The following is a 25,767-nucleotide window of genomic DNA, read 5'->3' on the forward strand; positions in this document are numbered from 1 at the left end:
GTCCTGCCAAATATAATAAGATCTGGGATAGGTGGGTCCAGGCTAGGGCTGGGCGATATGGCTGAAAACTGTATCACGATATCAGTGTTTCATATTGGTCGATATCGATAATTATTGAAATTTTTTTTAGCCATTTAAAATAAGGACCCTAGGGTGAGAATGCAGGGAGGCGGGCATGGTACAGGAGAATGCACGGTACTGGCATGGTACAGGAGAATGCAGGGTGACTGGCATGGTGCAGGAGAATGCAGGGTACTGGCATGGTGCAGGAGAATGCAGGGCGGCGGGCATGGTACAGGAGAATGCAGGGCACTGGCATGGTACAGGAGAATGCAGGGCACTGGCATGGTACAGGAGAATGCAGGGCACTGGCATGGTACAGGAGAATGCAGGGCACTGGCATGGTACAGGAGAATGCAGGGCACTGGCATGATGCAGGAGAATGCAGGGCACTGGCATGGTGCAGGAGAATGCAGGGCACTGGCATGGTGCAGGAGAATGCAGGGCACTGGCATGGTGCAGGAGAATGCAGGGCACTGGCATGGTACAGGAGAATGCAGGGTACTGGCATGGTACAGGAGAATGCAGGGCACTGGCATGATGCAGGAGAATGCAGGGCACTGGCATGGTGCAGGAGAATGCAGGGTACTGGCATGGTACAGGAGAATGCAGGGCGCTGGCATGGTACAAGAGGATCCGGGGTTGTGGGCATACTACAGGAGATGCAGTGCTGTGGGCATGGTACAGGTAGACCATGCCCGCAGCACTGCATCCCTTGTAGTGTGCCCGCAGCCCTGCATAATGGCAGGTAGTGAAGCTGTTTCACTTACCTGTTCCAGAGGCGCCTTCATTTTGAAAATGGCGCCGCCCGGCGCCGACACATCATTGCGCACGCGCCGCCACCGCTCGTGTAATTTCGGCTATTCCCGGCCTCTCTCCCGAGCGGCGGCGGCGCGTGCGCGGTGACATGTATGCGACGGGCGGCGCCATTTTTAACGCTTAAACCCGTCGGAGCGGACTTTTCGTTTTATGGTTTGAAGCCTTTTATTGCTATCGAGCACGGGACTATCGCGATACCTATCGGTATCGTTTTATCGCCCAGCCCTAGTCCAGGCCCACGGAGACGTGTGTCTAGATCGCCTACGCCATGTGCTGCACGGGTTTCAGATCCAATACAAGTTGTCCTATACTACTGTGTCTTGGGACCCCTGCTATCACGGACTGCCCATGGCCCTGTGTTGGTGACTGTTCCTGCTTATGGACATTTGGAGCTTGATTCTTTGCCCCCTTGCCGCGGCCATGCTGCTATGCTGTACTCCCTAGCTGCTGTTGCCATTCTCGTATTGTTGTATTCTGGAGATATGTTTTATTATGTATAGTACCTTTCTACGAGCACTCATTTCCCTTGTACAAGTGTTCAATTTTCTTTTTTTTAATAAAGACTACTGTTTAATTGAAAAAGAAATGCTTCGCATTCATTGAGAAAATGCAACACATTCTCTGAATGGTGCCCGTGCTGCCAACTTCTTGAGTTCAGAACGTAGCAAGGTACCTGCTCAGCACAGGACCCGAAAGCTACCAGGGATCAGCTTTTAGATCCAACAGATATGGTATATAAGAGTACAGTAGTTTTGGGCTGGACCAATGTAACTATGTAATAATATACCATACCTGGAATTCATTCTTTAAAGTTGATCTAAACCCAATTACTGAAAATCTAATATAAGTGTAATTCGGTCAATTCAAAAGTTTGTTTTCAGTCTTTTGAAATCTGCAGCTTTCAATAAAATAATATCTGGGGATTTTGCCATGAAGGTCCATGCTTGGGTACTTCCTGTTATGGGGTGACAACTGTCTCCCAATTGTGCTCCTATCCCATGTGCTTCTGGTGGGCCTTACAAGCTGCCAGCATATACTTTATAGGCATGGTCCACCATTCGCTATCATGAAGCTAGTCCAGAGTAGTAAGGTGAAGCTGGAGCGAGTGCATGTAGGAAGTGGCTGAAAGAGGCTGAAGAAGAGCAGCAGCACTGAGATGCAAAGAGACTTATCTTATGGGGGGGAAATTATTGATATTGTTTGATATACACAATGCTTTAATTGTGTTACTTTAATGTGAACAAGTAATTTGCCCATACAAAGTAACGGTTTCTTTCCTATGAGAGGTACTGTAAGCAGTCATTACTTTCAATCTGGCTTGCTGGCAACAAATCCTCTGCTAGAGTACCCTGAAATCCTGGGACTTGGGCCTGGCAATTGGTCAGTAAGGCATTGGTTGTCACATTGTGGGGAAGTGGGAGGAAGGTTTTTGTGTTCACCCATGTGCAGAAGTGTAGGGTAGAGTATTATCCAGGCTATGGTGGTGCTGGGGTAGTACCGTAAGTAGAAGGTAAGTAAAGGCTGCTTATGGAGCCTCCTATAGCGGAAACCTGTGGTTTGCCCAGTATGAACAAGTACAGGTTCACTTTAAAAATGCCCTCTCATTTGTTTTCATGTCCTATAAGGTTGACACATGTATTGATACAATAATGCAATCGATCATTCTTAGCAGCCAAAGTGATTGAGCTGAATAAAGATCATAAACCACAGGTCCCCTGTTCGATCAGTTTGGTGATCTCTTTGACTCTACCAAAACAGCCGGCTGTGGCGAATTATTGTTGATTGCTTCCAAGTTCTTCTGTGTGCATTGTGAGAACCGATCATAATTAAGGTCAATTATTTTAATAGGTGGTTTGTTTTCGTAATTGATTGTGTTTTGATCAGTGGTTTTAGTACCCTGTGTTTTGCAGTGTGCGGTATTTTAACTGACGATGAATCACATGTTTGCAATCGCTAATACCTAAACTGATGACAAATTGCTGTGGGTATAGTTCAAGTTCACTTGAGCATATATTCTGCTTCTTGCACGAGTTAATGAGATCTCTATTTTCTAAACGGTGCATATTTGCTCTCCATCCAGCCTTTTTATATCGAAGTACCGTCTAAGCTGTGTGTTTGGTTATCACTGCTATTGTGCATTTGAATGAATATATTATACAAGCCTCTTCTGTTGGCTAAATAAATTGTCACAAGTACCTGTATGTAATTATGCTGTTGTAAATTTGTATTCTGTACAAGACCAATATCAATCTTTTTAACCACTTAAGGCCCGGAAGATTTTACCCCCTTCCTGACCAGGGGGTATTTTGCGATTCGGCACTGCGTGACTTTAACGGACAATTGGGTGGTCGTGTGACGCTGTACCCAAATGAATTTGACGTACTTTTTTTTCCCATAAACAGAGCTTTCTTTTGGTGGTATTTGATCACCTGTGCAATTTTTTTTTTTGATCATGCGCTATAAACAAAAAAAGAGAGACAATTTTGCAAAAATAACAATATTTTTCACATTTTTTATATGAAATTTCCCCCCAAAAAAATGTAAAAATCTAAATTTTTTAAAATTTTTGGCCAATTTTTCTGCTACCTATGTTTGGTAAAAAAAAATCACAATAAGCGTATTTTGATTGGTTTGCGCAAAAGTTATTGCATTTACTAACTAAGGGAAATATTTTTGTCATTTTTGTTGTTTTTTTTTTTAACGAGTAATGGCGGCGATCTGCGATTTTTTTCTATTTATTTTTTTTGCGGGACTGCAACATTGCGGCGGACAGATCAAACCCTTGACTGACCTTTTTGACACTTTTGGGGGTACCAGTGACATTACTACAGTAATCAGTGCTATACAAATGCACTGTTACTGTAAAAATGACACTGGCAGGGAAGGGGTTACGTTTATTGGAGAGGGAGGGTTTAAGTGTGTCCCTAGGGGCGTGTTTCTTACTGTCATTGGATGTGGCTTGATGTATAACAGCACAGATCAACGGTCCTACATACAGGACCGAGTGATCTGTGCTTTTACACAGGAGAGAATGACAGGCGGCTTTGTTTACATTAGCCACCTGCCTTTCTCCCTCTCTACCCAACGATCGCGAGTGACCGGCGGACATCGGGTCCGCCGGTCACACACGCCGGCTTCGTCGGGTACGAGCGGGGGCGGGAGCGTGCCTCCGGCGGCGCACGCTCACCCCCTATTCGCTCCCAGGCTAGTGATGTACCGGTATGTCACTTTGCCTGGGAGGGGCTGACCGCCGCTGTATATAGTCAGGCGGCGGTCGGCTAGTGGTTAAATAAAAATAAAAAAAAAAGTGTTTGGTAAAAGGAAATAAAAAAAAAAAGCCCTGTCATACTTCCCTGCTCTGTGCAATAATTTTGCACAGGTCAGCCCGATCCTCTTCTTGGTTCCCCCGCCAATACTTTGGGCCCCTCCCCCTTGCCAAGTTCCCTAAAAGCAAACCGCTTGCTGTGGGGGCACTCGTGCATGCTTTCCCCCCGAGGCAGCTCTGTCCATAGGACACAGAGCACATGGCTAAGCCCCACCCCCTTCTCCCTCTTCACTGGCTACGATTGACTGCAGTGGGAGCCAATGACTCCTACTTCTGCACCTCAGCAGATGCTGCTCTCTCTTGCACATTGCTGGATTGAAATGGGGTTAGGTAAGTATTGGGGGGGGGGGCGGCGCTAGGGGATAAGGGGAGAGCTGCACACAGGTTTTTTTTACCTTCATGCATTATAACCACTTTAATTGTAAAGGATTTAACCACATCCTGACCAGGTCATTTTTTGTGATTCGGCACTGGGTTGCTTTAACTGACAATTGTGCAGTCGTGGGATGCTGTACCCAAATACAATTGATGTCCTTTTTTTCTTACAAATAGAGCTTTCTTTTGGTGGTATTTGATCACCTCTGCGGTTTTTATTTTTTGAGCTATAAACAAAAAAAGAGCAACAATTTTGAAAAAAAAAAAAAAAAAACAAACAATATTTATTATTTTCTGCTATAAAACATTCCCAATAAAAAATGTAATGTCTTCATAAATTTGGCCAATATGAATTCTGCTACATTTTTTTGGTAAGAAAAAATTTCCAATAAGTTTTGTATTGATTGGTTTGTGCAAAAGTTAGTTAACAAACTAGGGGATAGATTTATGGACTTTTTTTTTTTTTTTTTATTGTTTTATTAGTAATGGCAGCAATCAGCGATTTTTAGCGGTACTGTGCCATTGCGGTGGACAAATCTGACAGTGACACTTTTTGGAGACCAGTAACACCAGTATAGTGATTAGTGCTAAAAACAATGCACTGTCACTGTATAAATGACACTGGCAGGGAAGGGGTTAACACCAGGAGCAATCAAGGGGTTAAGTGTGCTCCTAGGGAGTGCTTGCTAACTGTCGGGGGGAGTGGATGCACTGGAGGAAAATGGAGATCTGTGTTTTAGCTTAGCTGAAACGCAAGATTTCTCTTTTACTCCCTGACAGAACAGCGGTCTGCCTTGTTTATATAGGCAGACTGCCGTTCTGTCTTTCCTCCGAAAGATCGGTGGGAACGATGGGACACAGCGGGGTCGGCGCACGTGCGCCCCAGATCGCGTGTGTGAATTTGCGCCCTGCTGCAGTATATATGCGGTGGGCAGTCCGTAAGCGGTTAAAGGAGAACTAAATCTTTTCTTTCATTTTCAGCCAATGAAGCTGCCATCTTAGCCTCTGCTTAATCTTATTAAACTGCCATGATTCTGCACGTGATCAGTTATGACACCAGTCATTAGATGGTTTGACCGTTTAAGAGCAGTTTTTTTTTAAACTCCTAAATGGATGGGTTTAGTTACGTTTTAGCCCAACAGAATTCCCAGTTTAAAGCGGAACTAACCCCATCAATTTAACAGTTTCAAAAAATAATTACATTCCTGGCATGTGCTGTGAATGTAACGGTCACACTCATCCAAACTGTCAAACCATCTAATGGCTGGTGCCATAATCGATCGCATGTGCAGCCTCATGACAACTGCTGATCAAACGGAGGCTAAGATGGCCGCTGCCTTGGCTAAAAACAATAGGATGGTTTAGTTCTGCTGTAAATCAGCGAAATAAACTCCAAGTGCATGAAAAGAGGTGTGCAAGGTCTTGAAAATGTGTTTTCTTCTGAGTAGAAAAGCAACTGTAGAGCAGGATCCTTACTCTCTGTGTGGAAGCAGTTGCAGAGGTCCAACTCTCTACTTGCTAAGCCAGAGATAGAGCTCTCCAATCAGCAGGGAAAAGGAGATTTGCTATCTGCAGGGCTCCAGCTATGGAGCATTTTGGACCTTTGCAGAGAGACTGCTGCTTCCACACAGAGCAAGGGTTCTTTTCTACAGCGTGTTGGCAGGGGACAGGCTTTCTTACTGAAGATGCAGCTGCTTCCTTAAGAAAACCAAATGTAAGGGCTCTTTCACACTAGGATTTTAATAGATGTTTATCTCAGCGGGGGATCGATCCGCCGATCCCACGCTGAGCAGGAGGATGACAGCTGTTCTCCACGCTGTGTGTGGAGACACAGCTGTCAGGTCCCCATGCATCTCTATGGGGGAATGACGGTCCTTTCCAATCCGATCCCATCCAAATCAATCCACTGGACGGATGGAAAATAGGATTTCCATCCGTCCAGATTTGATGGATCGGATGTCAACGAACATGTCTCCGCTGACATCCGATGCCCCATAGACATGCATGGGGGGACCGTTCAGATCCGCCAGAAAAACGGACAGACGGATCTGAACAGAGTCCGCCTGTGTGAAAGGGGCCTTAGGTCCATTCCCATCTGATTCCCGGAGTCCGTCTGATGGACGGACTGTGTGAAAGAGCCCTAAGACTAAGCTAAAAAGCTAAAGCTAAAATGTTTTTATAGCTTAGGATAGTGTAGATGTTTTTAGAACCCATCAGTTTATGTCCCTCTCAAGGGTTGGTGATAGGTCCCTCTTTATTTAATGTATTCTATTCTGTAATTTACAGAATATCTGTCCCGAGATCTCTCACCTATTCTATTGGAATATGCAGTTTATCTCAGACATACAGACACCTCTGCAGCCCTCGGTGTTCTCTGGGGAACAGGCTGTGTAGTTTACAATCCATGCTGTTCGTCTATACCACAAACGGAAATCTTCCACTTGAAGGAAGATTTGATTATGGATTTTCTTGGAAGCCACTGCTTTAGAATGATTTCCACAACACAATCGCATGGATCCAAGCTAGAGCATGCCAAAAAAAAAAAGTTCAATTTTTAACAACTGATATTTAAAAAATCTTTACTGGCACCACCTGACACCTTGGTGGGAGCCAAGGACAGGTTAGGACCTTATCTACAACCCAAGTGCCATGTCTTTATTATAGGTGGAAGCAGGGCTATTTGACTTTTTTAAAGCCTCGTTCACACAGACTTATCCTTGACCTTATCCATACGCCCATGGAGGGCCATACCTCGTTTACCCGCAAGGAGATGTGCAGGTGTTTGATGCATCCCCGTGCCTCCCAACTGAAAGCAATGGGTCTATCTGAAGTGGCTGTGTGGACACAGCCACTGCTCCAAATGTAAAATCTGTGCGAGTATGGTTATGTATGAGGCCTAATTGTACATCAATGCAAAGGGTTGTATTTGCCTGCAAGGGATGCACAGGTGTTCTCATTCATGTCTATTGGGACAAAGCCACTGGTCCCAGTTCGACAGCCTATTGGGACAAAGCCACTGGTCCCAGTTCGACAGCCATGAAGGGTGCGTGTCCTCAAACATACACTGTCTGCATTTGGGAACAGGCAACTGCATGGCTGTCAAATTGGGACCCGCTGCTGCATCCCAATACACATGAATAGGACTGCCTACACGAGGATGCATGGAAAACCTGTACATCCAGTGCAGGCAAAAATGGACCTTTGCATGGATGTACGCTTAAATGCGTCCACATGAACAAGGCCTTAGATATGCTTGTGTGAACAAGGCATAATAGCCGCCGGCCTTTACATTCAATATTGCGTACCTTGTTAAAATGGTTGTAAACCTCAGACATGAAATATGAACAAAGCACATCTCTGTATAGTGTATACATGTCTCACTTAAGAGCACAAAGTATCATTTCTGTCCGCTGCTTCATTCTTCTGCTGTCACCTTTTTTCTCTTGGTGTCAGGAAAACTTGTCAGAAGTGACTCATGCTGACAGGGGTGGGAGCTCATGAACACAGCCTGTGATTGACATCCACAACTCTGTTCCTGTGTGCTGTGTGAAAGGGGGTGAGGTGTACAAGCACTTTAAATTAAAAATTATTTGTGTATTTTTTTTTTTTTCAAACTAACATTTTTATTGGTTTTGAAAACTTGTATTGATTAGTTCCAAGTAATGTGTATTTTTTTCCCTTTGGTAATTTGCTTACTGATATAGGTTTAAAGTAGTAAAGTTTTGTGTTATAAAAAAGGGACATAAACCCATATCACAGCATACAATATATTGTTAGAATGTTGTCAGATCTCAGATATGCATTTCTGTGGTTGTATACAATGTTGTGTACATTTCTAGAGGGGCAGTGATTGAGCTGTCATATGAATACATTTTACCCCCGGCTGTGTGTTCACATTACCGCTGACGTCCGTTTTACATCATTTCCATTCCTCTAACCAGCAAATTTCACGCTGACAGACAGAAGACATGTAAGTGGGGTGATGTATGTATACGCTTCTTTCTCTTTTGTTCATTGACAGACACAGCCCCTGATATTCTTAACCATTGGTTATACAGCCCCCTACAGGCGTAGGACACAAGGCAGAAAGAGTCTGGCTATGGCCATGGGCAGTCCGAGGGGGTATACTCCCTCTCTCTGCTATAGGCACTTTTTCTGCCTAGTCAGGAGCAAGGACCTTGTTCCCTGCTAGTATCTTTGGTCCTAGCAAATGTTTTTCTTTTTAGATAGAACATTTTTCTCCTGGATTTTTCCTGTAAGATCTACAAATAACTGCCGGACGGGGCGACGGGCTGGATAATCTAGATCCAGTGGTCACCCCAGTCTAGCCAGCGAGTGCGCGCAGACCTCAGCTCCCTGCTAGTTCGGCCGCGACATAGCCCCACTGGACGGGGGCTGGCCTGCGAGTTAACGCCTCGCAAGGTCACACACGACCGGGTCTTGGCCCGAGTCGCAACGTTCCTCCTGGCCGACAGTCCCCCCCCCCATTTCGGTGGAGAGGGGTTATGTCTGAAGCAGTGCCCACCTGGTTCCTGGTATGATGAGTGGCTGCCCCCCCTCCTCCTGGAGGGTTTTGGGGTGGACATGGGCCCCTTTTGGGAAGGTCAAACCCCCGGGTTCCCCTCCTTCCCGTTAGGCACCCCCCCTTTCCAGTGTCCCCCATTCTACCCCACATTCTGGGGCTGTTTTGAGTGGTCTGGTCCACTTCCTGTGGTGAGGGACAGGACGCCAACTGGTGCTGGGGGGGAGGAGGAGTGCGTTGCCGGGGACCGGACGATCGACTGTGGGGGTCCTGCTAGGGCCCCCGTCCTGCCTGGATGTGTCCTTGAGGCCTGGGTTCCCTCCTGGGTCCCTGTAAGCCTCGTGGTGCCACGCCTGTGTTTTTCTATACACTGCGGCCATGTTTGTGTAGCCTGTTGGCCGTTTTGCGGTGGTTTGCCATTGAAAATTGCGGCAGCCATGACTGTGGAGCCTTGTGGGTGGTGATTTTGGCGGTGGGAGCCCCTCCTCATCCCCTTGTGCTGACTCCTGGATCCTTTCACTTCCTGATCGCCACAAGTGTAGTGCAGATTATCTTGGTGGCTGCAGGTGCCTGTTTCTTCTGGTTGGCGAGTCTGGTGGGGTCCTCTCCCTCTCTGCTGGGGATCGCTTGCTGCTTGTGTCTGGCGACCAGGTGGTGCTGCCCCTTTGCAGTGTTTTTACACTTTTTTGTGGGGTTCCCCTGTTGACTCATGGAGTCTTTGGAGCACATCTCCCCACCTAAATCCCCTCTCTGATTCTGCGGAGCACTCTGGGTCCCGACCATCCATCAATGCACTGACGGCAGTCCTGGACTCCTTTGTGTCCCAGGTGGTGATGGCTTTCGGGTGCAGAAGTTCAGAATAGGGTCCATTTGAACGGTGGTGGTATCCCTGCATCAGTGGGATTTCCTCTCCTCTATCAACATCAAGGATGCCTACCTTCACATTACAATATGTGCTAGTCACCAGCGTTTTCTCCACTTTGCTGTGGCAGAGGAGCATTATCAGTTTGTGGCGTTACCCTTTGATATCGTCTCTGCTCCTAGGGTCTTGCCAAAAGTGTTAGCCCCGGTGCTAGCCTTGTTACGCCGACGGGGGATCACAGTACTGGGCTACTTGGATGATTTCCTTCTGTGAGCGGAGTCTCCTTATGCTCTGGTGGAAAACCTGCAGATCACAATGCAAACTCTGGGAGTTCAGCTGGATTCTGAATTTTCAGAAGTCTGCTCTGGTTACGTTCAGGAAGTTGGACTATCTGGGCCTGACTCTGGACTCGGCCTTAGCCAGAGTGCTCCTTCCTCTGGACAAACTCCAGAAATTGCAGGGTGCAATTCGTCTCCTGCTGTCCACCAGATGGTCATCCCTCTGGACTTGCATGCGGGTGCTGGGCTTGATGGTGTCTACCTTTTTGAGGCGGTTCTGTTTGCACAGTTCCATATGAGATTCCTGCAAAGGGAGATTCTGACCAATTGGGACAAGACTCCGCAGTCTCTAGACAATCCGATTCGGCTGAGTCAGGGAATGGAGTCCCTGATATGGTGGCTTCGTTCTCCAGCGCTGCGGCTGGGCAAATCCTTACTTTTCTTGTATTGGACAGTGGTCACCACGGATGCAAGCCTGTCTGGCTGGGGAAGCCTTCTCGGTGATTAGTCTGCTCAGGGGATCTGGATGCTGGAAGAGTCCAGGTTACCGATCAGTGTATCGGAACTCCGATCGATTTGACTGTGTCTAGACCATTGGACGAATCGTCTTCAGGGTTGTCCAGTGTGCATTTATTCGGACAATGCCACGGCCGTTGCTTAGATTAATCACCAAGGGGGCAAAAGAAGTGTTCTTGCGGCTTTTGGATGTAGCTGGCATTCTAAGGTGGGTGTTCCAGCCCTCTCCTCCATAAACTTTTTCCGGGGTGGAAAATTGGCAAGTGGATTACCTCAGTCGGCAGGCGTTGGACCAAGGAGAGTGGTCCCTTCATCCGGAGGTGTTTTATCAACTGTGTCTCTGGTGGGGCACCCCCAAGGTGAATCTGTTGGCGTCTCAGCTCAACAGAAAGGTGCAGAGGTTTGTGGCTCAGTCAAGGGAACCTCTGGCGGATGGCACACATGCGCTGGTGGCCCCGTGGATCGTTAGCGTCTGATTTACACCTTCCCTCCTCTCAAGCTTCTGCCAAGACTTCTCCGCAGGATCAAGGCAGAAGGTATTCCTGTCATCTTAGTGGCTCCAGACTAGGCTCGCCGGGCATGGTAAGCCGATCTGGTGCGGCTGGTCGCCGACATTCCTTGGAAGCTTCCTCTGAGGGAGGATCTGCTGTCCCAAGGACCGATCTTCCATCCTGCTTTACAGTCGCTGGCTTTGACAGCTTGGCTGTTGAATGACAGGTGCTGAGAGATAGGGGTTTATCTGAGTCAGTGATTCCTACCCTGTTGAAAGCTGGGAAATCTACTTCTAGGAAGATCTAACTACTACGTGGAAGACGTATATTGCATGGTGCAAGTCTCTTGGGATTCATCCTCGCTCCTTCTCGTGGCTCAGATCTTGACCTTTCTTCTTGAACAGAAATTGGCCTTAAGTACCATCAAGGGCCAGGTGTCGACTTTGGAGGCCTTTTTCCAACGACCTTTGGCCACACGCTCCCAGGTGCGTACCTTTCTGCAGGGTGTCCGACATTGGTTCTTCCAGTGCGGGCTCTGTTGCCGCCTTGGGATCTCAATTTTGGTGCTTTCGGTTCTCCAGAAGCCTACCTTTGAGAATCTTCGGGAGATTCCCCTGCTTACGCTGTCCCAGAAGGTGACCTTTTTGGTGGCTATTACCTCTGCGCGCAGGGTGTCGTTCACCCTACCTAGTGATTCACAAGGATAAGGTGGTTCTTCGCCCCTGTCAGTCGTTCCTTCCAAAGGTTGTCTCTGTTTTTCATTTGAATGAAGACGTGTTGTCTTCAATGTGTCTCAGACCTAAACATCTGAAGGAAATTGCCTTGCATACCTTGGATGTGGTCTGGGCAATTAGGGTGTACCTGGTAGCTACGGAGTCTTTCAGGAAGTCAGAATCTGTGCTCACGGATGGACTTCCTAAAGTGTTGTCCACTTCCTCCTCGACCATTTCCAGATGGATCAGACCGATGGTGATTCAGGCCCATTCCACCTTTCCTTGTCAAGGCACACTCTACTAGGGCGCTTAGTGCCTCCTGGGCTTTCAGTCATCAGGCATCAATGACTCAGGTTTGCAAGGCGGCCACCTGGTCGTCGGCACTCAATTTCACAAAGTTCTATAAAGTGGATGTGTTGGCATCTGCGGATGCTTCTGTATTTTTTTTTTTCAGGTGGGCTCCAGATGGTTTGGTTGAGCTCCTGTTTACCTGGTTGGCTATAGTTAGCCTTGGGAATTTTTTGCTATTCCCACCCCTCATGTTTAACACTGCTTTTGGACGTCCCAATGGTTAAGAATATCAGGAGTTGTGTCCATCAATGAACGAAAGAGAAAATGGGATTTTTGACTTACTGTAAAATCCATTTCTCTGATGTTCATTGACGGACACAGCACCCAACCCTCTGTGGAGTTATAATTCTCCTGACACTGCTTGTAACTAAACTGAATGCCTATAGCAGAGAGAGGGAGAATACCCCCTGGGACAGCCCATGGGAGTTGCCAGACTTTTTTTCTGCCTAGTGTCCTACTCCTGTAGGAGGCAGTATAACCAATAGTTAAGAATATCAGGAGCTGTGTCCGTCAATGAACATCAGAGAAATGGAATTTACAGGAAGTCAAAAATCCCATTTGTGGACAGCTAATGGCATTTAATATTATGCTGTTTGTATACTGAGTGATCAGGAGATTGCTGTCATTAATGCTTTTATGTATCGCTTTGTTCTGTTTTCATTTGCATGCATTACTATGATAATATTCACTCCTAAAGCAGTAGTTTACCTCCAAAAAAACAAAAGGCAGGAAGGGTTTTTATTGCAGAATATACACTCACTGGCCACTTTATTAGGTACACCTTGCTAGTACCGGGTTGGTCCCCTTTTGCCTTCAGAACTGCCTTAATTCTTCGTGGCATAAAGACGTTGGAAACATTCCTCAGAGATTTTGGTCCATATTGAAATGATAGCATCACGCAGTTGCTGCAGATTTGTTGGCTACACATCCATGATACAAATCTCCCATTCCACCCTTCCCAAAGGTTGTCTATTGGATTGAGCTCTGGTGACTGTGAAGGCCATTGAAGTTCAGTGATCTCATTGTCATGTTCAAGAAACCAGTGGTGAGATGATTTGATTATTGTGACATGGTACATTATCCTGCTGGAAGGAGCCATCAGAAGATGGGTACACTGTAGTCATAAAGGGATGGACATGGTCAGCAACAATACTCAGGTAGGCTGTGGCATTTAAACAATGCTCAGTTGGTACTAAGGGGCCCAAAGTGTGCCAAGAAAATATCCCCCACACCATTACACCACCAGCTTTAACAGTTGATACAAGGCAGGATGCATGGATGCTTTCATGTTAATTATGCCAATTTCTGACCCTACAATCTGAATGTCGCAGCTGAAATCGAGACTCCTTAGACCAGGCAATGTTTTTCCAATCTTCTATTGTCCAGTTGTGGTGAGCCTGTGCGAATTGAAGCCTCAGTTTCCTGTTCTTAGCTGACAGGAGTGGCACCTGGTGTGGTCTTCTGCTGCTGTAGCACATCTGCTTCAAGGTTCGATGTGTTGTGTGTTTAGAGATGGTATTCTGCATACCTTGGTTGTAATGAATGGTTATTTAAACTACTGTTGCCTTTCTATCATCTGGAGCCAGTCTGCCCATTCTCCTCTGACATCAACAAGGCATTTTCCTCCACACAACTTCCACTCACATGATATTTTCTCTTTTTCGGACCATTCTCTGTAAACTCTAGAGATGGTTGTGCGTGAAAATCCCAGTAGATCAGCAGTTTTTGAAATACTCAGACCAGCCCTCTGGCACCAACAACCATGCCATGTTCAAAGTCACTTAAATACACTTTCTGCCCCATTTGAATGCTCAAGTTACATGGTGTGAAACGCGTCTGCTAATCCAGTTTGTCTTGTACGCAAGTTCGGTGTTGGACCTTTGATTTCACAATAAACTCAAGTTTCCTACGACTGGAGGTGCCGCTTTCTTTCTACAAAACATACAGTTTTGAAGCATGACATGTTGGGTATCTATTTACTTGGCGTAATATTATCTTTGCGCTAACTTTACTGTTTTTTTATTTTTTAATTAAAAAAAGTGATTTTTTTTCCCCAAAAAATTGCGCTTGTAAAACCGCAGCGCAAATGCGGTGTGATAAAAAAAATATTGCAACGATCTCCATTTTATTCTCTAAGATCTCTGCTAAAAAAAACAAATATATCATGTTTTGGGGTTCTAAGTACTTTTCTAGCCAAAAATCTGATTTTAACTTGTAAACAACAAGTGTCAGAAAAAGGCCTGGTCCAGAAGTGGTTAAAAATAGCCAATGTTTATTGAGGGCTTACCCCAGCATTTGGCCACTTAGCAGTCACATCGGTCCGCACACAGCTGTCAATCCCAGTCACCGCAATCAGTAGATTCAGCAAGGCTGAACCCCTGTGCGAATGGGGCCAAAGTCCTTTGCTTTATAAACTACTATTTATGAACCACTACAAAACATCTTTTTTATCCACTTGCCAAAGTGGCTCGATTCCGTCCAGCGACTTAGACCTACGTAGCTGGACTCCTCCCCCTGTAGGCGGCGCTCGCGCGCCGCCGGAGGCGCGCTCCCGCTGTTTTCAGTCACAGCGGGAGTCGGGCCAGGGGAGGAGCTGCTCTTCCCCGATCGTCGGGGAATCGAGTTTGGAGATCCGCCCGCTTGTGTAAACAAAGCGGGCGGATCTCCCAAGTGACAAACAGTGACAGATTGCAGTGTTCAGCATAGCTGAACATTCGATCTGTCCCTGTGTCACTCAGTCACCTCCCCCCACACACGTTAGTAAGCACCAGGCATACATTAACCCCTCCCTCTCCAATAAAATTAACCCCTTCCCTGCCAGTGTCATTTTTACAGTAACAGTGCATATGTATAGCACTGATTACTGGAGAAATGTCACTGGTACCCCCAAAAGTGTCAAAAATGTCAGTCAAGGGTCCGATCTGTCCGCCGCAATGTCGCAGTCCAGCAAAAAAAATCGCAGATCGCCGCCATTACTCGTTAAAAAAAAAAACACCAAAAATGACAGAAATCTTTCCCTTAGTTAGTAAACGCAATAACTTTTGCGCAAACCAATCAAAATACGCTTATTGTGATTTTTTTTTTTCACCAAACATAGGTAGCAGAAAACAAATTGGCCAAAAATTAAAAAAATTTTGATTTTTACATTTTTTTGGGGGGGAATTTCATATAAAAAAATGTTTAAAAATATTGTTATTTTTTTCAAAATAAACGCTCTTTTTTTTTTTTTTTTTCGTTTATAGCGCAAAAAGTAAAAATCGCACAGGTGATCAAATACCACCAAAAGAAAGCTCTGTTTGTGGGGAAAAAAGGACATAAATTTTGTTTGGGTACGGCGTCGCATGACCGCGCAATTGTCAGTTAAATTCGCACAGCGCCGAATCGCAAAAAGTGGCCTGGACATAAGACAGCAAAATCCTCCAGTGGTAAAGTGGTTAAGGCTTCATGGCATTTCTGGAAGAGGGTTTTCTGATGAAGACCGTGACCCATCAGTGGACAACAATGGTCTGCATAATGTGCTCAAATTGCCACTTGTAGTCTCCATCAGAATCCTTTGTAACAGGGTAGCCCAGAAACCATATCGGGAGATAGGGACAGAACGTTGTCATTCTACAACAGAATAAGAACCTTAATGGCAGGATCACCAAGTATTTTATTGTAAGCTTCAATGAAAACCTTGAAAATGTTCTTTTGAAGTTTATATGAACATGTTAACACTTTTATGAGATGTTGGTGATTGGGTTGAAATGTACTTTATACAGTATGTCTTTCGACTGTTAGAGTATCAATGAAGCTTTGCAATTGTAAACTGAATACTAAGATCCTTACCCTGGGGAAAGGCAGTTTGGGGCAGCTTTGTGTCACTGTGAGGAAGAACTTTTGATTTGTGGTTACATTTCTTCCTTCCCTATTCACTTGATGGTTTTTGTGATGCCAGATGTAGCTGTGAGTACGCTTATGGTCGGAGGTGGATGATTGCAGCTTCATGTGATTATCACAAGACCGTTCTAGTGATGAGCCGTGGAAAATGCCGCAAACAGTCTCCGAGATCTCCATGTACTTCAGTCACAGGACTGACATTTGCTTTAGAGGTTTGTCCCTCTACAGAATAATTGTCCAAGAACGATCATTTTAGTACTGGACTGTCCTCAACATTCAGGGTTATCTGAGATCCACTTGGTTTGGTTAGAAAGTGGTTTTAAGTTCTTACCACTATATCCAAATTAACAATATGGCTGTAGATACACTTTAAAATGAACCATTTGGATTTGTTGGCAGTAGGATATGACCCCCTGAAGGATCCCTCATTTAACCACTTTGCCGCTGCTCACTAGAGCTCTACTGCGGCAAAGTGGCTCTTGTAGGTCTGACGACGTAGACCTACGTCGGCAGACACTCCCCCCTTCTCGGCGGCGCGCTGAACTGAAAACAACTGTGACTGAAAACAGCGGGAGTCGGGCCAGGGGAGGAGATCGCCGCTGCTCTTCCCCGATCGTCGGGGAATCGAGTCTGGAGATCCGCCCGCTTGTGTAAACAGAGCGGGCGGATCTCCGAAGTGACAGGCAGGGTCAGATTGCAGGGTTCAGCATAGCTGAACCTGAGATCTGTCCCTGTGTCACACAGTCACCTCCCCCCACACACGTTAGTAAGCACCAGGCATACATTAACCCCTCCCTCTCCAATAAAATGAACCCCTTCCATGTTTGTGCATATTTATAGCACTGATTACTGTAGAAATGTCACTGGTAACCCCAAAAGTGTCAGAAATGTCAGTCAAGGGTCCGAACTGTCCGCCGCAATGTCGCAGTCCCGCAAAAAAAAACGCAGATCGCCGCCATTACGCGTTAAAAAAAAAAAACACCAAAAACGACAGAAATCTTTCCCTTAGTAAACGCAATAACTTTTGCGCAAACCAATCAAAATACGCTTATTGTGATTTTTTTTACCAAAAATATGTAGCAGAAAACAAATTGGCCTAAAATGATAAATTTTGATTTTTACATTTTTTTATGGGGGGGAATTTCATATAAAAAAAATGTGAAAAATATTATTTTTTCAAAATTGTCGCTCTTTTTTTGTTTATAGCGCGAAAAGTAAAAATCGCACAGGTGATCAAATACCACCAAAAGAAAGCTCTGTTTGTGGGAAAAAAGGGACATAAATTTCGTTAGGGTACAGCGTCGCATGACCGCGCAATTGTCAGTTAAAGTCGCACAGTGCTGAATCGCAAAAAGTGGCCCAGACGTAAGACAGCAAAATCCTCCGGTGGTAAAGTGGTTAAAATGGACCTTCCTCCTTTCCCTAAATTTCACATCAGAATGTATTTCTGCATGCTGATGTCAAATCGCCTAACATTGTTTGTTTTTTTTCGATGTAATGTTTTTCTGCTTTACCCACATTTTTTCTCATGCACGTCATGGTTTCCCTGGAGACAGTAGTGACTTAGCCCCCAACCATACAGATACCTCCTGGGAAGGTTCCACCATGCTTCACTGTTGCCTGCAGACACTTATTATTGTACGCTCTCTGGCCCTTCGCAAACAAACTGCCTCCTGCTACAGCCAAATATTTCAAATTTTGACCCATCAGTCCAGAGCACCTGCTGCCATTTTTCTGCACCCCAGTCGTTGGGTGTGCCTGGGTCCCACTGGTTTCCTCCAGTCCTATGCTGATGGTGCTGCTGGACATCTTGTGATGTTGAAGTGAAGTAAGCATGACGTGTCTTTCATCTGCCGCATTAAGCTTCCTTGGTTGACCACTGTGTCTGTGGTCCTCAATGTTGCCCGATCAATGGTGTCCTCAATGCTGAGAAATACAGATAGAATTTATTCTGCAGCAGTACAACGACCCAAAACATGCAGCAAATGTCACCAAAGTGTTACTAATCCTTTGTATTGTGTAAAAAGGCTGTTTGATCCTGTATACACAGATCCTCCTCTTCTTGCGTTGTCCCCATAACATGGCTGGATAAGACAGAGTTAGCAGAGTCAGGCTGCACATGCTCAGTTTGGTGTGTATTCTTTTTATTGGGAGAGTGCATGTGATCAGTACAGGACCAAACAGCACTGTCCAGACAAAGGGCCAAGGGTCCTGCATTATGATTGGACAGCCAGTGCAGTATGAAAACCCCCTCCTACAAGCTTTAACCAGGCACTGATAGAAGTCACAATACTGCTCGAACTGCTGATGAGAAAAGGTATTTCGCTGTTATTATTTACTAAAATAATTGCATTTCCATGTTCTGTGTACTGTGGGAGACCAGATATAGTGACTGCAGGGTCCTGGGTTTAGTAACACTTTAGGAACTATCTTCAGTGTAAAGAAGAACAAGGAGTCCTGGAAGTGATGATTTGGCCCCCACAGAGCTCTGATCTCAACATTATCAAGTCTGTTTGGGATTACATGAAGAGACTGCATGAAGGATTTGAGGCAGCCTACATCCACAGATGATCTGTGGTTAGTCCTCTAAGATGTTTGGAATGACCTACCTGTACTTTACAGCATTTCTTATCCCCCTTCCCTTAACCACTTAAGCCCCGGGAGATTTTACCCCCTCCCTGACTAGGGGGTATTTTGCGATTCGGCACTGCGTGACTTTAACGCACAATTGCGCAGTCGTGCAACGCTGTACCTAAACGAATTTGACGTCCTTTTTTCCCCACAAACAGAGCTTTCTTTTTGTGGTATTTGATCACCTGTGCGATTTTTTTTTTTTTTTTTTTTTTTTTTGATCATGCGCTATAAACGAAAAAAAAAAAAAAAAAAACGATTCTGCAAAAATAACAATATTTTTCACATTTTATTATATGAAATTCACAAAAAAAAAAAATGTAAATTCAAAATGTTTGTTTTATGCTACATATGTTTGGTAAAAAAAAAAAATCACAAAAAGCGTATTTTGATTGGTTTGCGCAAAAGTTATTGCGCTTACTAACAAAGGGAAAGATTTTTGTTGTTTTTTTTTTTTAACGCGTAATGGTGGCTCATTTTTTTTTTTTTTTTTTTTTTGCGGTACTGCGACATTGGGGCGGACAGATCGGACCCTTGACTGACATTTTTGACACTTTTGGGGTTACTAGTGACATTACTACAGTAATCAGTGCTATACATATGTACTGTTACTGTAAAAATACACTGGTAGTGAAGGGGTTAACTTTTTTTGAGAGGGAGGGGCTGTGTGTGTCCCTAGGGGCGTAATTCTAACTGTGATTGGATGTGGCTTTTCATGTAACAGCAGAGATCTACGGTCCTACATAGCAGGACTGTATGATCTCTACTGTTATACAAGGGAGAATGACAGGCGGCTTTGTTTACATTAGCCGCCTGCCTTTCTCCCGCTGTCACGAACGATCGTGAGTGAACGGCGGACATCGGGTCCGCTGCTCGCACGCGCTGAGGGGGTCCGTGACTGCGCCCGCTCCCCAGAGCCTCACAGGCTAGTGACGTACCGGTACGTCACTTTGCCTGTGAGGGGCTGACTGCCGCAGTATATGTACTTGCGGCAGTCGGCAAGTGGTTAAACGTTTGCACAGTACTGTATATGTAATTTTTTTTTCCCCAGACATACTTTTAAAGTGGTGTTCCGGCCGAAAAATTATTTTTTAAAATAAAAAATACCCCTTTAATACTAATACATCGCCATGTACTTTAACACTATTCTCTGATTTATAACTAGAACAGTATTTGATTGTAAAGAATTTCTTACTTTTAAAAATGCTTGCAGATCGTGGCCATCTCAAGTGTGGGCATCTGAAGCCGCTTTGTCCCACTTCCTGTATTCCGTGCAAGCTAGCTACCCAGAATGCACCTGGCAATATCGCGCCTGCGCTGTATATTGCGATCGGTAATGTCGCTTGTGGGTTGGGTTTCCATAGCGACGGCAACATCGGAGGAAGTTGCCTCCTGGGATTGATGACAAACCTCTCCCAGGACCCAATGCAAAGACGGAAGTGACGTACGGCGCCACGGCCGCAGAACGAGGAGGTAAAACAAATTATGTACTAAAATAAGGTAACAGAACAGGAAAAAAAAAATATAGCCCAATTCTTTTTTACAAAACATAGCAGTGCTGAAATCAGTAAAGTTCAACATTTGGGTGGAACTCCACTTTAAGGTCCCTTTCACACTTGTTCAACTTGGGACTGCAAAGTCGCATGACAAGTCGTACTCCATGATTTCCAAAGAAGTACGGTTTATATCTGTGGGACTTCAAGCTGCAACGACTTCAAAATAGTCCCTGCACTACTTTGGCCCGACTTTGATGTGTTTTGAGGTTCTTAGACATGGGCATTGCTTCAAGTCCAGTCAAAATCGTGGCAAAAAAATTGCGGTAAAGTCTTTTAAAAACGTTTAGGTCGTACAAGTGTGAAAGGGGCCTTAAAGCAATATTAAGCCTTTTTTTTTTCTAAATAAACATATTATACTAAATAAAACACATTATACTTACATGCACTATGTAGTGATTTTGCACAGAGCAGCCTGGATCCTCCTCCTCTCGGGTCCCACGCCAGCGTTTCTGGCTCCTCCCTCCTGCTGGGTGCCCCCACAGCAAGCCGCACCGAAGCAGGTGCACTCCTGATCCGAGGCTCTATGTGTACATTCACCCTCCTTTGTCTTCTGATTGGCTCACTGGCTGTGATTGACAGCAGCAGGAGCCAATGACTTTAAGTGTGGAAGCAAAGCATACTTCCTAATGTCACTGTAATGGTAATAAGAGGGTGGTGTTGTACTTATGAAAAAAATCCCAGCTGTTTAAATTTTTTCCTCAGTCTTTCGGCAAGTGGTGTCTGATGTGGAAAAGATATACTTTTTACATCTCCTTATTGACTTTCTGCTTTTCCCTTTTAAGCCAGTGTTCTAGAGTAAACTCAAATTTGTATTTTCTTGCCCAGGTGCACTGTGGGGGAAATTACTGATGCAATGAAGAAGGTGTTTGGTGAACACAAAGCCAGCGATCGGATGGTGAGTGGAGCTTACCGCCAGGAGTTTGGAGAGAGCGAAGAAATATCCTTCACTTTAAAAAGGTAAAACTTCATCTCTGTCTTGCAGTGCTAGGATTTGCTGTTATATGTATGCATTTATGTGAAGCATCCTTACCTAACCAGGGTTCTTCCAGAGGTGGCTAGGGGTTCCTGGAGCCATGAGCAATTTCTGACTTTTCATATGAGCTACCAAGGACACCAGTGATCTTTTAGGGATCTGTAACAGGAAAATCTTCCCAATTACTGTCTGTGTACTAGGGCCCTGCACTGACCACCAGTGTATTTGGACATGGCACTGATCACTAGTGTAATAGGGCCCTGCACTTACCCCTAATTTACCAGGACCCTGCCCTGACCACCAGTGTACTAGGACCCTGCCCTGACCACCAGTGTACCAGGGCCCTGCGCTGACCACCAGTGTACCAGGGCACTGCCCTGACCACCAGTGTACCAGGGCCCTGCGCTGACCACCAGTGTACCAGGGCCCTGCGCTGACCACCAGTGTACCAGGGCCCTGCGCTGACCACCAGTGTACCAGGGCCCTGCTCTGACCACCAGTGTACCAGGGCCCTGCTCTGACCACCAGTGTACCAGGGCCCTGCGCTGACCACCAGTGTACCAGGACCCTGTCATGCAGGTCTGTCATGCAAACAGCAGTATGGAGGGGGGTTGAGGGACCAGTTTTTGTAGAGAGCCCCCCCACAGCTGCATATGTAATGGGAGGACATGCATACAGTGCTGGTATGTAATTTTTTTTTTTTTTTTTTGGTTAATACTTTTTTTATTAAGAAACCTTGCAAGGGTGATTACAAAACAATTAACCAAATCAACATATGAGCAACAGACCTAAAGTATTTAGTAACCACACATGAAAAGTACAGGCATACCCCACTTTTAAGTACACAATGGGACCAGAGCATGTATGTAAAAGGAAAATGTACTTAAAGTGAAGCAATACCTTTTTTAATTTCTCAATGCATGTAAATACACTAGCTCCATAGGAAATCTTGGTCAGTTTGACATGGCACTGCTCCCAAACCATAAGTGACAAGGACACCAAGCTTGGGAAGCATGTTAAGGGGATCCAGGACTAAGACATGGTAGATTACCTAGGCAAGCTGGCCGGCCACAAATAGGATATGTTTTAGTCCTGGGTCCCCTCTTGGTTGCTCCCTAAGTTTGGTATCCCTGTCACTTATGGTTTGGGAGCAGTGCCATGTCAAGCTGACCAAGATTTCCCATAGACGCCAATGTTAAAACCCGGGAGTAGTGCCATGCCAAGCTGACCAGGCAATGACTGTACTCGCGAGTGTACGTTAAGTGAGTGTGCTTAAAACGGGGTATGCCTGTAATGAAAAAAGCAACCATCCAATCAGTTAAGGTGGACCATCACGTTACACCAATAATTAAGAAAAAATAAATCCACAAGAGGGGGGAAGGGAAAAGGGGAGAGGGAAAGGCTTAGGGAACTTAGAATAAAACCTTAATCCGATTTTGAGATGTGTTTCGTATAGGCAGAGGAGAAGGTAAAAGCAATTCAACAGGCCATATTTTGTGTGCCATATTTCGATATTCATATGTAAGATCCTCCATGAGATATATAGGATCTACTGCATGTAGCCATTGTTTCAGAGTGGGAACAGCAGTTTGTTTCCAATGAAGAGGGATAAGAGATTTTGCAGCATGCAAAGGGTGAGGTGTAAAAGAATGCTGATATCGGCTGCTTGGTTCACCCGTAGAATGAAAAAGTACAGCCCAGAGATCATAAGGAACAGGAGACCCTTGTTTTACTTTTATCCAATGTAAAAAGGTCTGATACATGGACATTCCTACCATATGTGTGCGTGAGTAGCTTTCCACAGGCGTGCGATCTGAAATGATACATAAAGACTTGGGAAGAGTCCTGATAAACCTAGACAATTGAGCATATTTTCAGTGATCCATAAATGTGGTCAATAAAGTTGAAAGCAAGGTAGTCAGAGGTACCATCCCACTCTGGATTAAAACCTAATGAAGCAAGAAAGGGTCATGCGGTAGCCAAGTGCGGAGTTGAGAATCAATTTGGCCTGGCGGAAAATAGAAATGACCAAGCAAGGGCATTAGTGGTGAGTTATAAAACCAGCTTTATTTCTCTGTCGCTCATTGACAGACGTAGTCCTCGTTGATTAATAACAACTCGGGTTATACTGCCCTCTACAGGAGTAGGACTAGACAGGAAAGAAAACATTCTGGCCACACCTTAGGGGCAGTCGCAGAGGGTATATCCTCTCTCTCTCTGCTACAGCAAATCAGTTTTTTTCTGTCTAGTTAGGATTAAGGACCTAGATGCCTTGCTAGGATCTTCGGTCCTGGCAGGAATTTTTCTTAGAAAGATTTTTTTAGACAGCTTTTTTCTCCAGTGTTCCTGTGAGATCTTCAAGCAAGCAAGCTGTAACTGGGCGACGGGCTGGATGTTGAGATCCAGTGGTCACCCCAGTTCAGCCTACGAGCGCGTGCAGGCCATAGCTCCGCGCTGGGTCGGCCGCGACATAGTCCCACTGGACGGGGACTGACCCTGCGAGTTAAACGTCTCTCCTGAACGCCAATGACCACAGAGTCACGGCGTCCGTATTGGTCGACAGCCCCCCCACCCCGGTGGAGAGGGGTTCTGTCAGGAGTGGGCGCCCGCCTGGTTCCGGTATGGTGAGTAGTATGTTCCCCCTCCCCCTCTGTCGGGTTTGTGGTGGACGCGGGCCCCTCTCTGGAATGGTAGGATGGGTCTCCCCTCTATCCTATAACAGGTCACAGATCCCCCAATTTGAGTGTGATTTTTTGTGAACAGAAACCAGGAGGCTTGGTTTGGGAGCTGACTATCTAGGTCATTGCAAAACTGTAAGGGTGACTGAAGTCAGTGGCAGTACTATAAGGGTCATTACTATTGAAGTAAAAGGTATCCTACCTGTCAAGGGTGTACACAGGCCGATGCCTATGCCTGAGTCACTGCAGTCTAGATCGCCATTCCTCCAGCAAACGGTCACTTCGGAAGGACAGAAGGCTGCCTCCCGACGGCCCACGGACCGCATGCGGCCCGCCAGGGTCCTGCACTGCCGGCCAGGCTTATCACCATTCAGGGTGAAGGTTGGGGGGCCGAGATACTCCCGCAGGCCGCCAGGCAGAACATAGACATCCCGCAGGCCGCTGCTAGCCGTCGCTATCCTACACAGGCCGCCGCCATTGTCTTGCAGATCGCACGAGGCCGCCATATTGGCGTAGCCTCGTGTCTCCAGCATGGGGGCGGCCATGTTTGAGGTGACCAAACACCTCAAGGAGCTATGGGGAGGCACCGGAAGGCGTGTAAAGGGGCGGAGCCACCTCCTTTTACCCGGCGTAGCCTCGTGTCTCCAGCATGGGGGCGGCCATGTTTGAGGTGACCAAACACCTCGAGGAGCTAGGGGGAGGCGCCGGAAGGCGTGCAAAGGGGCGGAGCCGCCTCCTTTTACCCGGGAAAGCCAGCCAAAGACTTCCTGTCTGTAATAGACAGTGCTGGAACAGGTTGTATTGAAACTTCTGAGCATCAAGTGGTGAGCCTTGGGGTCTCTCTCTCTCTCTTGCTCTGTAGGGGTCCCTAAGCAGGCAACACTGAGGGGCGCTGTGGCGCTGGGGGTCTAAAGAAAAAAAAAAAAAAGTTTTATTTTTTTTTTTGGCAAATTAATTTTTTCCGGCAAGTGTCTGGAATAATCATGGACCCTGCCACACAGGTACCCCCACCTGTTCCCCTCGAGGTGGCCCGCAGGACCCTCCAGTTCACAGAGTATTGATGCATTCACAGCAGTTTTGGAGTCTTTGGTGTCTCGGGTGGAGATGGCCTGTCAGGGACGGGGGTCAAGAAAGCGACCCCCGCCTACCCCTATTTCATCTGATACTTCAGATTCAGATTCTGAGATGGTCATTACAGCTGCAGGTCCCTCTGCAGGGGCTGTTGTCTCAGGTAAAGTTCCCTCAGACAGTGAGGAGGACGTTCCTGCCTCCGCCATAGCACAAGAAGAAGCATTGGTGGACGCACTAGTTGTGGCGGTCCGGGAAACCTTAAGACTTGAGGTTTTACCGGCAGAGGCAACTGAGATGGAAATTCCCTTTGGTACTAGTAAACCTACCAAGACGGCGAAGGTTTTTCCCTTACCCAGATGTTTTGGTAATGAAATTAAAGAGGAATGGGATCATTCAAAACGTACCATTACTGTTTCCAAGCGCATTGCTAGACGCTATCCGTTTGAGGAATCCCTCATTAAGAAATGGACGGTACCACCAGTGGTGGATCCACCTATTTCCAGACTGAATAAAGCCACTGTTATCCCGTTGGAGGACGCTCCGTCCTTTAAGGATCCGGTGGATCGGAAGATGGAAGCGGAGTCGCGCACTATTTTTTCCCTGATAGGGTCAGCCTTTAGACCAGTGATTGTCATTGGTTTAGTTTCACAGACATTAACGGAATGGG

General features: G+C 46.0%; 1 protein-coding gene across 1 annotated transcript in view; it reads left to right on the forward strand.

The window, feature by feature from the left end:
* Positions 1 to 25,767, forward strand: part of MMUT (methylmalonyl-CoA mutase) — a 174,421-nt gene that overhangs the window by 78,416 nt on the left and 70,238 nt on the right. Inside the window, exon 9 of the mRNA XM_082250032.1 lies at positions 21,204 to 21,335. Coding sequence (XP_082106158.1) covers positions 21,204 to 21,335 — 132 coding nt within the window. The remainder of the gene's footprint in view (positions 1 to 21,203; positions 21,336 to 25,767) is intronic.

Source organism: Pelophylax lessonae (genome assembly GCF_965119305.1).
Source record: "Pelophylax lessonae genome assembly, chromosome: 3".
NCBI classification, from domain to species: Eukaryota; Metazoa; Chordata; class Amphibia; order Anura; family Ranidae; genus Pelophylax; species Pelophylax lessonae.